The sequence below is a fragment of the Notothenia rossii genome (genome assembly GCF_949606895.1).
Source record: "Notothenia rossii genome assembly, chromosome: 1".
NCBI classification, from domain to species: Eukaryota; Metazoa; Chordata; class Actinopteri; order Perciformes; family Nototheniidae; genus Notothenia; species Notothenia rossii.
In genome coordinates, this window is record NC_136912.1 from 43,836,505 (window position 1) to 43,849,158 (window position 12,654).

General features: G+C 45.8%; 1 protein-coding gene across 24 annotated transcripts in view; it reads left to right on the forward strand.

The window, feature by feature from the left end:
• Positions 1-12,654, forward strand: part of rims1b (regulating synaptic membrane exocytosis 1b) — a 172,185-nt gene that overhangs the window by 28,967 nt on the left and 130,564 nt on the right. For 23 of the 24 annotated variants that reach the window (XM_079684254.1, XM_079684255.1, XM_079684247.1 and 20 more), the window contains exon 2: positions 8,762-8,975. In XM_079684254.1, coding sequence (XP_079540380.1) covers positions 8,762-8,975 — 214 coding nt within the window. Of the gene's footprint in view, positions 1-7,535; positions 7,860-8,761; positions 8,976-12,654 lie in introns of those variants that run through there. The other variant, XM_079684257.1, reaches the window with a different exon arrangement.

Consider the following 12,654-nt stretch of genomic DNA (forward strand, 5'->3'; position numbering starts at 1 on the left):
CAGAGGGGCGTGGTCAGCAGCCGCTCATTAGTATTTAAAGCTACAGACACATAATCAGCACTTTGAAACAGGGCTGAAACAAAGGGGTTTATGGGATGCTACTGTAATGATCTGTTTGGTGTTTCAACCAAACACTTCAGAGACATGTTCTTTATACATCTGAGACCTGTAATATATTGTTGACAAAGAGTATAGGGGACGTTTAAATAAGATTTTGAATACAGGACTTTTACTTGTAACAGAGTACTTCTTCCACTACTGCTCAAATATACTGGTGTTATGGAATGGATCTGTAACAGATATCTTAACTTTGGGTGTTGTGTGAACAATTTGGTCAAAGACATGTTAGCTAAATGGGACCTCTGCTTTCACCTTTGGTAACTCCAAAGCTGTGTCTTTTTAGCCGTCTGGCTAGCAACATGTACATCCAGAAATCCCCTGGGTTTTGTGTGGAGCAGGACAAGAAGCTCTCATATTTGTGAAGAAGTACTCATATTTGTACTTTATTAAATTAGGAATTACAATTACAAGTCCTGCAATCACAATGTTACACAAGTAAAATTACAAAATTATTGGCATCATTCATATCCTTAAATTACTCAAAGTAAAAGTACTCATAATGCGGAATTGTCCATTTCAGAATAATATATACGATATGTTTTATAATGATTGATCATTAAAGTGTTCTCAAAGCTGGTAAAGGTGCAGCTAGTTTGAATGACTTTGTATACTGCAGGGTAGCTTGTGGATTTACTCCAGGTGGAACTCAAGTCTTATTTAACGCTTGATTATATTTCACATCATTCATCCAGATCTGTAAAGTAACTAGAGGTATTTAATACATGTATTGGAGCTATGATTGGAGCACACAATGTACCTCTGAATTGTAGTGGAACAGAAATTAGCATACACTTTAAATACTTAAGTAAAATCATGACCCATTTCAGAATAATATACTTGTACTAAAGTAAAAATATGTCAAAAACATACTTAAGCACAATATTTGAGTAAATATACTAAGTTACTTTCCACAACTCCCTGGAGCTTTGTTATGGTCTTCACCAACCTTTAGCCTTAAAGGTCCCATGTCATGGCCATTTCCACTGATCATAATTCCATTGTTGAGGTCTACTAGAATAGATTTATATTGTGACATTTTCCAAACTCACATTGGTTTCTCATACAGCATCTCTGTAAATACGTGTATTCACTGAGTTTCACTCTCTGCCTTTAACGGCTCGTTGTAGCTCCAATAGCTCCAGCCCCCACCCTCCCTGTGAGCACAGTGTGCTCTGATTGGTCGGGACGTTGTGAATCGCGCTGAGCTCCGTGTAGGAGTGGTTTCCTTGTTTAGCGATACACATCGAAACAGCCAAACTCATCCTGAGCACACACAAACTCACAGCTGAAGTAAAAACAATAAGTGTGGCTTGATATTGAGTAAGAAAAAGTTTGATAAACGCTGTGAGAATGGGTCTGCAGAGAGAATTTCGCCGCGATCCCAACTGTCTGATATCAGCATGCAGCCATGAAGGGAGAAGCCCCTCAATGCAGTGCGCAATACCTCAACATGGGCGGGAACTCAACATGGGCGGATACATATTATATCTTACATTATTAATATATATATATATATAATGATACCGGTAATATAATGATACCTTGAGGTCTGTGAGGATGGTGAGTGATCTGTCGCCATGGCAACGGCATTTAAAAATGTAAAACTCAAATTAAACACATTAACAGCCTTCAAATCACATTTTAATGTCTATTTGCATGTTAATTGCATCTATTATTTCAGTTATGACTTCGAGAAAGGGCCTTCATTTGTTTTTTAACGTACACCTTTTTAATTTCAATATAATCACTGCATTTCAGAGGCAATATTGTATATTTACTCACTTTTTACTGATAAAAAACATGTGATATAAATGAAATCATATAGTACTGTATTTCCTACCAGTATTTTAAAAAATATATTAAAAAAATGCCATCGTATTGTCAAATTGATAGAACTGACAGGATAATATCAATGGTAATAATACTGTGAACAGAGCCATTCCACATACTGTACTTCTACTTTTGATACTTCAAGTACATTTAGCTGATAATACTTATACTCTTTTACTTAAGAAACACTTTGAATTCAGGACTTTCAATTGTATTGAACACAGAGACAGGAAGCAACAGACAAGACAGGACAAAAGAAAACACAGATCGTGACAACTAATACATTTTGAGGCATTAGTGAACCTAATACAGCTGATTGTAACAGTTCCCCCCCAGCAGCGGTCACTCATGACCCCATCTCAATTACCAGCGGCCTTCTAAATTACCAGCGGCCTGCTTCTTTTGTGGAACCTCACAACCTCTTCATCCTGAAATATATTTGACAAAGAGAGGTTAAATGTTTAACACTCACACTGGTTCAAGACTTTATCATTTGTGATTCAACAACTTCTACCTGCATTGCCTTTTCCTCCCGTCGCCTCTTGCAGTCTTGCGACCTCTCTTGTTCAGAACTTGGTGAATGAAAGACAAACATTAAAAACATTCATTAAAAACGATATAGTCTGGTTACAGTGTAACAAATAGTTTCAAGAATGCAAATGTAAATTGTAAAATTAAAGAAACATACGGCATGGGAACGTTTTTGAGGAGATCTAGGCACCACCAGTGCCTAATTTGCTGCATGTTTGTCTTGGAATATAACAAGCACATAACCAGATGGGTCAACAACATATGTCCTGAAAAGTCTTGTATCCACAAGTGATATCAATGAAAAACTGAAATATTAAACCCTTATTTATACATACCTCATTAGCCGCGTTCACACCGGAGTACTTTTTCCACTTTAGTTCCGATATAGTTCCAAAATTTCGCTTTCACACCAAAAAGAGCCGGAACTCAAATTAGTTCATGAGAACCTTTTTACCCCCTTTTCCATCCCTGCTAGAGAGCAGGGACTCTCATGCGGCTCTCTTGTGAGAAAAGAGCTATATTTCTTATGGCAACACAAAATAAAACATGGGAGCGGCCGAGATGAGGAGGTGTCGGCGTTCTGGCGATTTACTCGGAAGGCTTCAGTAGAAGCTAGTCCCCAACAACCGGGGACTTCCGGCCGGGGATTTTGGGCGGCAGTATACGCCGTAAAGTTGTTTGCGGCCTGCCAGTAAACCCAAAGCAGAAGAAGAAGTGACGTCAGCGGCTTCATTTGCCTAATCCACCCCCAGGGACTTATTCTGGTGTGAACGCGATCTGTACTTAGTTAATCAGAACTAAAGAGTTCTGATGAACTAAGTTCTCATGAACCTTTGAGGGAAAAGTACTGCGGTGTGAATGCGCCTATTGAAATCAAATTGGGCTCTTGCCAAAATGTAAAATGTGTACTGTAAATAAAGAAATAGTATATTATGTTAGGTTGTTGTGATGCTGTGGTGTTCATTGACAAATAATATTCCTCCGTGAATGTTGTTTTGGATATAAATAAATCACAGCATGTCTCAAACTATGAGCAATAATGGAATGCGATGTGATGTAACTGTGCACCAAAAAACCTGAATAGTTTGGTGCGACTATCATCTCTCCAGCCAGTGCCACAGAGGGGATCTAGAAAGAAAATCTCCCTAGCTTTTGGCCTCAGTATCTGTTAATATCACATGTTCCAATATCAACAGGTATACTTTGACATACAAACGTTATATTATAAAGTTGTAGGATCTGTATTATACAACTAAATTAAGCGTTGAATTTTAAGATAGAAACACTATTTTCGGAATGGCAAACTTCATTGTACAGTAAACAAACAATAGCAAAGACTGAACTACATGTACTTACACAGAGTGTCCAGTGTCCAGGTTCCCACACTGGAAGGAGAAGCCATTGGAGATTTGCTGGATTTTCCTGGAAAAGCAAAAAAACAGTTGTGTTGATGTGACTACAGTAATGAGTCGGTACATGAATATGGAGCAGCAACATGGATAATCATGATAAAAATATTGGCAGGTGTTGCATCGGATTCAGCGAATATGGTGGAAACCAGGCAGCTATAACATGGCTGTTGGCAGCAAACACGCCATCTACTCTCTGTAACAGATGTAGTTTCATAATGTAATATCTTATAATTGTTTGGTATAATATAGTATGTTTTATACATATATTTACATATTTTAGAACAGCTTCAATACCTTCTCAATAACTGTAAGACAGCTGTTCAGGATCTGGCGAAAACACAGTCAGTAAAGTCAGGTTAGGCAATAGGCAGGAATAAAATAAGCTGCATATACATTTATTTTTGTAAAAATCGAATTGAAATATAGGTTATGCATAGTATAGTTATTAGTATTTCTCAAGTAGTGCACAAATAATATAAGGTTTTCAGGACTTTGCTTATACAGCAATGCTACTATTTTGAAGCAACACAAATGTAGTTGTACTTACTGCATCACTAGGACATGCAAGCCCTAGTAGCGACAGCGCACATTTGACAGCAAATAAGTGAGACTTAAAATCAACAAATTTTAAACCACAGCAAAAACAAATAGTTAATTTATTCAGGGATACTTACCTCCATCGTACTCTGACGCTATGATTAACAGAACAGAACTGCTACCCCGGAAACAGGATACAACGCGTCATCTCTGAAACTCCGCCCATGTTGAGCTCCCGTCACCATGTTGAGGTATTGCGCACTGCATTGAGGGGTACTACCAGGGAGGAGAAATCAGCAGAGCTGCCTGCACTGAGTGTGTGTGTGACGAAGTCCGTGGATTGGTACATTTGGACCAATCAGCGGGGGCTTAACGTAACGGCTCCGCGGACGTAACGTAACGGCTCCACGGATTGGTCCATTTGGTTCCGGGTACCGCATGACAGTATCGCGTCATAGCTCTGAGCGCGGCTAATGGCCATTCCTACATCACGATACCCAGGAAGTAAACAATGGACAATGACGTATCTCCAACGAGGCGTTTTGGGGAGGTATTTTCTGTGTTAGAGTTTTACTCGCTACAGGGTGTACTTTGAGGGTTTTGACTCCGCATGCAGAAAAACCTTCATAACACACAAGGGGACGGGTAACAACCGGAAAAGCATGACGTGGGACCTTTAAATGTTCCAGTACACACACACACACACACACACACAGACAGACAGACAGACAGACAGACAGACAGACAGACAGACAGACAGACAGACAGACAGACAGACAGACAGACAGACAGACAGACAGACAGACAGACAGACAGACAGACAGACAGACACAGACAGACAGACAGACAGACAGACAGACAGACAGACAGACAGACAGACAGACAGACAGACAGACAGACAGACAGACAGACAGACAGACAGACAGACAGACAGACAGACAGACAGACAGACAGACAGACAGACAGACAGACAGACAGACAGACAGACAGACAGACACACACACACACACACACACACACACACACACACACACACACACACACACACACACACACACACACACACACACACACACACACACACACACACACACACACACACACACACACACACACACACACACACACACACACACACACACACACACACACACACACACACACACACACACACACACACACACACACACACACACACACTTCAGTACATTTCTACCTTTGTCTCCCTGCTGCTTTGCTGGGCAGGTGGCATTCAGTGGGCTTCTCAGAGATGTTGTACTGAAAACACTTGCCTATGAAGTTAGTGACAGCTAAGTTGATCTCTTAGGCTTACTTTTGCACAGGTTGATGTTCGGGAAAGATGACTCAGTATGATTCAGACTAAACTAAATGTATAGGTAAAAAACGAAATGTTGTGTGTGTTGTGACCCTCGCTATGCAGGTCTCAAGCCAAGAAAATATTGTCAAATCGTTTTTGAAGGAAATTGACCGAAGAAATAGTCAGTCGGCTGCACCAAAATAATGTAGTGCTTTACCATCTGTGGTCCAGGCCTGGTGGCTGACGCCTGAGGAGGCAGCAGGTTCAGGCCGGCCATCAATGAACACATAGCAGAGTGAGCAAGACAGCATGTCCTTACCTGAAGGAAAGTTCTTACACACAGATTATGTTTTTATCCGTGTGGGTCCCTGCTGAGTGACGGTTAAGATTATCATAGTGTTCATGATACAAATGTAGTATAGGAGTTATGATAATATGGAACCTGTGTGCTGATGCAGATAGGATGAATCTGGCTTGTCACATCATCTTTCAATATGTCGTGGATTTTACACTTTGGCTAGTGTCTGTCTGTGACAAAGAGTTTGCACATGTTTGGTGAACACTATATTTTGTATTTATGTATTCATAAAGTAAATGTCTGTGTCATTCAAGTGGTGTGTCAGTTTTTGGCTGAATTGCCCCTTTTTGAGATTTTTTTTGTTTTTTTATCCCAAAGAGGCAGGAAACCTAAAATAAAAATGTCACCAGGCTATATCTAGAGATTTTCAAAGATAATGAGACCCTCCCAAAATCTCAAAGGATTTAAGCCGAGAACACAAACTTATTTTTATATGAAAAAGTCCCCCCATGCAGCGTTAGTGGTGCATGTCTGCTGAATGTGTGGAAGTGGCAGAAATATTGATGAATCCGTGGCTCTAAGAACAGGAACAGCTGGTGCACTGACACCCGCTGACACCCAGCGCTTGACGCCACCACGTTACCATGACAACCGGCTGTGCACCCTCTGTTTCTGACAGCTGTTCCCATGGCGCCTGGGCTTGGCTCAGCTCCTGGACTCCTATTGGCATGATAGATGGCTCCTGGGGGTCAGAGGTCATGTTTATGACCTTGCTGCCACGGCGGTGTCATGTTGTTTTTCCATTTAAATTACGTATGAATCAGTTTACCTGAGGTTATCCATTTGTCATTTGTTTGTACTATTAGTCAAATACTAACAGTTTGGAGACAACAATTCAGATTCTCTCAGTACGTCTGCATGTGCAGTCACTTGAAACATCTGGGTGTGTCTGGAGGACTGCAGTTCTACTATTGTGGCTGCTTTATAACAGCCTATACTTAATTATTTTTAAAACCTTCTTCCCCAGTCTAGCACAGTCCAAACTGGTTACGTTAAAAAGATCAGAATGGGTGTGAAGGTATAAAAGGATGCTCTCATTTAACAGCGATCATTTAACATTGTATTGTCCTTGCTCTGCATAATAGTTGCCACAGAAGCTTTGATCATGAGCCTTTAGGTTATTACAGCTGGTTGTAAAGCCCCCTTCAGGCACTACATACCTTCAGCATTTGATCTTAAACATTACTAACCAAATATTTGATAAAAAGGTATATAAGATGTGATTTTTCAAAAATGTCCGCCTAAAGCTGTGTTTTACAAATCATTTTCTAACCTTGACATCAATGTGTATTTTTCCATTAATTATTCATTACCTTTTTCTTTTTTACATTCTACGTCATAAAATGAACTCTGTCAGCTGATTGGCTGAATGTATCTCAGTGCTCTTAGTCACCTCCCTGTGCCTCTGTGTCTGTTCCAGCGATGTTAATAGATAGCAAGAAATATACTGTAGGAGGAATGTAACTCGAATCGTTTCTGTCAACTCATTTCCTGGATTTGGAAACTTGGAAATAATTACTTTTTGGGAATCAGATAACATTTCATCAACAGGAAGACAGTCGTTTATTCATCTGAATAGTGTTTCTAAAGACACATCATCTCTCCTGGACTTCAGATAGGTCATGGTGGATGAGGGCTTTCTGTTTGATTTTTTCCATCACCAGAATCAGCTGACAACAGATCAGGTGTTATGTTTTCCAACTGTTTTCTACCCAGCAACTAAGGAGGACATGTCTGCTTTCAATGGATCCAGGTGACCTACTTTATCATCAGTCCAATGATTTTGGAATTCGGCACAAAAAAGGACGTTGAATGTTAGTTTGAGATCTTGGAACATGTGCTTTAAGACTTCAGCTGCTCTTTCACAGTCATATTTCAGAAATGGCGCCGATTTTTCTCACTCTGAATCATTAAACAGAGTGCAGGAGGTGTTCAGTTTATTGCTAACCAACCTTCCACTTTCTTATCTTAACTCCACAAAAGTATGTGTGAATGCCAGTGCACTGCATTATCATGATAAATACATTTGGACAAATAACTTGCAGAATGTAAAGCCAGTGTGCTGCTGCCAGAGACTTCACTAAAGTGTGACTGCCTCCACAAATAGGCAAATTGGCTGCAAAAAGCTGAGAAAGCAGCTCCATCTTCGTCCTCTCTCTCACACTAAGCGAGGTAATTAAAGTGGCTGTCTGGGTCCCCTATATGAGAGCTATGGTATGCTAATGCTCTATTCCTTTGACACTTCTGTTGAAACAACATCGAGGGTGTTTTCACATGGCCTGATTTGCAATTCACACTCTGGTTATTTCCATCATAGGCATCCCAGGAAGCAGGGAGGGGAAAGGCTGAGAGCAAAACTGATCTGAAGTTTTATTTAATTGCTGATATTTTTTGAAAGGCACCTTTCAAGTGGTGCTGTAATTGCCAGTTATCTCGCTGGAATGTTATCAAACATGTGTATGCAGAACATCGCCTTTGTTATTTATCTGCACAATTATTCAGTTATTCAGACGTTTCACCACGTCCTTTTGTTATTATGAATGTTAGGGCATTTAGAGAGGAAGATCTGTCTGAAGAGCGCTGGAGGTTAAAGTTTCTCAAGTATAAAAAGTTTATTATGTTCCACTAATGGGCAACCTTTCTGATTCCTCTTAGAACACTGCACCAGCAGTTTGAGAGCTACAAACAGGAGGTGCGTCGCATCGGGGGGGATACCCGGCGCCAGCCCCCGCAGTTGAAGGACGACGCGCCCACCTGCGGGATCTGCCGCAAGACCAAGTTTGCAGACGGCTGCGGCCACCTCTGCTCCTACTGCCAGACCAAATTCTGTGCTCGCTGCGGAGGGCGGGTTTCTCTGCGCTCCAACAATGTGAGAAACCTTCCCAAACCCTCCCCCCTCTCACACTCACCTCATCCCCGCTGTAGCTGATTCTGCTTCTGTGTTTGTTGCCGTCTGTTTTGTTGCTTCCTGGTCACACTTTGTTTGTTGTTTGTCTTGGCACCAGTCATAGACCCTTCAAAGCTCATTTCAACTCTCAGGCTGTCGTGTTGCTGAATTGTTACAAATCGAAGCGTTTACCTCACTTGAACATGAGAGCACAGCAGTTAGCATCAAGCTAGCATGTCGGACAGTGAGAGTGCTGTGTTTTAGGAATCTGGCTCTAAGATATGTATCATCTGTAGTGCCGTGAAAAGGGAGTCGGAGGTGGTGTATTCAGAATCGAGTTCCAATCTTTATTAGCCATTAATATCAGAGAGGTTAACACATGACTGCTCTGCTTGATGCGCTAGCAGGAATGGCGGCTGAAGTTACAGGTGTTCCCTACTAAAGGGTCCGTGTGGCAACACAATACGAGATGTGAATTATGTCCAATAACGTGTCACCACACAAGCCCCCCCAGAATTCACGTGTAAACAAAATCCGTATGGCGGGGAGGAACAACCCGCCTGCCCCCACAAGACCTGCGCACCGGAGTCGGTGCAGCGACCTCCGCCTGTGCGGCCCCCGACAGAGGAGGGACCGGAACAACAGGCCCACACACCCTGACAGGAATCGAAGCCGGGAGTCGGCCCCATCTCGGCGGCCGAGCCAGCACCACCGGCCGGTCCACGTCCAAGTGAGCAGCCTTCACCCGGCCAACCGAGACGTGCTCAGCCTTGCCGCTGTCGACCACCAAGTGTTTGTCACCGTGTTCCAAAACCCGGAAAGGTCCGTCGTAAGGGGGCTGCAGGGGGCCTCTGTGTGCGTCGTGCCGTATGAAAACGTGCCCAGCCGAGCGTAGCTCCGCGGGAACTTGAGACCCCGGCGGACCGTGCTGAGCAGTCGGGACTGGAGCGAAAGCCTCCGCTGCGTCTCGCAGAAAAACTTGCTGGGCCGTGGCAGACCAGGGAGCTGATGCATTTGGGAGGAAAACCCCCGGAACCCTCAGCGGCTGACCGTAGACCATCTCCGCTGTAGTACACTGCAGATCCTCCTTAGGTGCTGTCCTCAGGCCCAGCATCACCCAGGGCAGCTTGTCGACCCAGTTGCCGTCCGTAAGTCCGGCCTTGAGGGACGCCTTCATGGAGCGATGGAAGCGCTCGCAGAGGCTGTTAGCCTGAGGGTGGTAAGCCGTAATCCTGTGCAGCTTAACCCCCAAACCGCCTGCCACAGCGTTCCAGAACTCGGACGTGAACTGAGAGCCCCTGTCTGAGGAAATGTCCGACGGGGTGCCAAAACGACACACCCACGTTGCAATGAAGGCCCGGGCAACATCTGTGGCCGATGTCGAAACGAGCGGAACCGCCTCCGGCCAACGGGTCGTTCTGTCCACCATGGTGAGGAGCTAGGAAAACCCCGGGGTGTGACAGGCCGTGCACAGCCTCGAACACTGGACGCCTCCAGCTGGCAGGGACGACAGGGCGCGCCAGGCCCGTAGAGACGTCACAAAGGAGAGTAATGCCCGCGTCGCCGAATACCACGTCCTCCAAGCGCAGCCCCGCGCCCTCCACCTCCAGAGCCTGGACGCCGGGATCCGTGACCTGGTCCGCCGCCATGCGAGCATAGTCCAAGCCCAACTGGACGGCCCCGATGACGACCCCGGAGAGGCAATCAGCAACCAGGTTCGACTTGCCAGCCACGTGCTTAACGTCCGTAGTGAACTCCGATATGTAGGAGAGCTGCCGCTGCTGGTGTGCCGACCAAGGCTCCGCCACTTTTGACATGGCAAAGGTGAGCGGCTTGTGATCGACAAACGCCGTAAATTCAAGGCCTTCCAGCATGAAACGGAAGTGCCGCACGGCCAGATAAAGCCCGAGGAGTTCCCGGTCAAAGGCGCTGTACTTGCGTTCCCAAGGCGTCAGCTGGCGGCTGAAAAAGGCGAGCGGCTGCCAAGCGCCCTCCACCCACTGCTCGTGCACTGCGCCGACCGCGTAGTCCGATGCGTCCGTGGTGATGGAGATGGGAGCCGTAGATGATGGGTGTGCCAGCAAAGCCGCCTGAGCCAACGCAGTCTTGACCTCAGCAAAAGCGACGTCCGCCTCTGCTGTCCAGTCGATTGCCTGGACGGGGGTCTTGCCTTTCAACGCTTCATACAGCGGCCGCATGATGTGTGCGGCCCGGGCGATGAAACGGTGGTAGAAGGTCACCATCCCCAGAAACTCACGGAGCGACCGTGCTGTGAGCGGGCGAGGAAAAGCCGCAACAGCCTCCACCTTCGCTGGCAGAGGAGTCGCACCGCCCTTGGTGACGCGGTGCCCCAGGAAATCGATGTCAGACACCCCGAACCCCGAGTCCATGAGCACACAAAAAATCCGCTCCGAGGAGGGGAAAATAAATGTCCGTTGTCACGAAATCCCAGCTGAAACGCTGTCCTCCGATGCACAAACACATAGGCCTCACGCCGTACGTGAGAATGGGACTGCCGTTAGCCGTCGTCAATCGCGGGCAGTGCCCACCATGGGCGACATCTTCACTCGACGCTGGAACCACGCTCCGTTGAGCGCCCGTGTCACACAGAAACAGGCCCCCCGAAACGCTAACGAAGAGGAGCCTGCACGTGCCGCCGACGCTCAGGGCCACTACTGAGCGCCGGCCCCTCCGTTTCCCGGGGGTTTGTAGCTGCACGGAGCGACGCATCTCTTCGCCCTTGACCCGAAACGTGCATGGTAAACGCACTCTCCGGTGTCTCCACGCCGGCTCGACACAGCCGTGTCCGGCCTCCGCCACGCTTTCTTGACTGCAGATGGGCCGCTGAGCATCGCCGCTAACGTCTCTGCACCTGGCTGTTGTGTAGCCAGAAAAAAACGATTCGCTTCCTCAGCCAAAGCACGGGGCTCCGTGACAGGTGTGTTGGCTAGCGCCGTCTGGACCCGGGAAGGTAAGTGACGCAGGAAAATCTCCGTGAATAAAATCCGGGGATCCTCCCCCACTAGCAGATTTAGCATTTTCTCCATCAGCTGAGATGGCTGCTGTCTCCTAGGCCTTGAATGTCAAGTAACTGGCGGGCCCACTCCTTAGCGGCGGGCCCACTCCTTAGCAGATAAGCTAAATGTCTTAAGGAGAAGGGCCTCATATTTGCCATGGTGCGGGGGGGCTGCGATAAATCCCACCAACCTGGACGACGCGGAGCTTCCCAGCGCTGCCACCACATGGTAGTATCTCAGGTTCCCGTCACGGACCTGTCGGCAGGCGAAGTGCGCCTCCACGTGTGCGAACCATGCCTCCGTGGCGTGCTCCCAGAATTCCGGCAGCTTTACGAACACATCGCGTTCAGCCATGCTCGTTAATTTCCCGGAAACTTTCTCGGAAACGTCAGGGTCACCAGTGTAGTGCCGTGAGAAGGGAGTCGGAGGCGGTGTATTCAGAATGGAGTTCCAATCTTTATTAGCCATTAATATCAGAGAGGTTATCACATGACTGCTCTGCTTGATGCGCTAGCAGGAATGGCAGCTGAAGTTACAGGTGTTCCCTACTAAAGGGTCCGTGTGGCAACACAATACGAGAGGTGAATTATGTCCAATAACGTGTCACCACACATCATACATTATCTAGGATTCAAAATATTGCA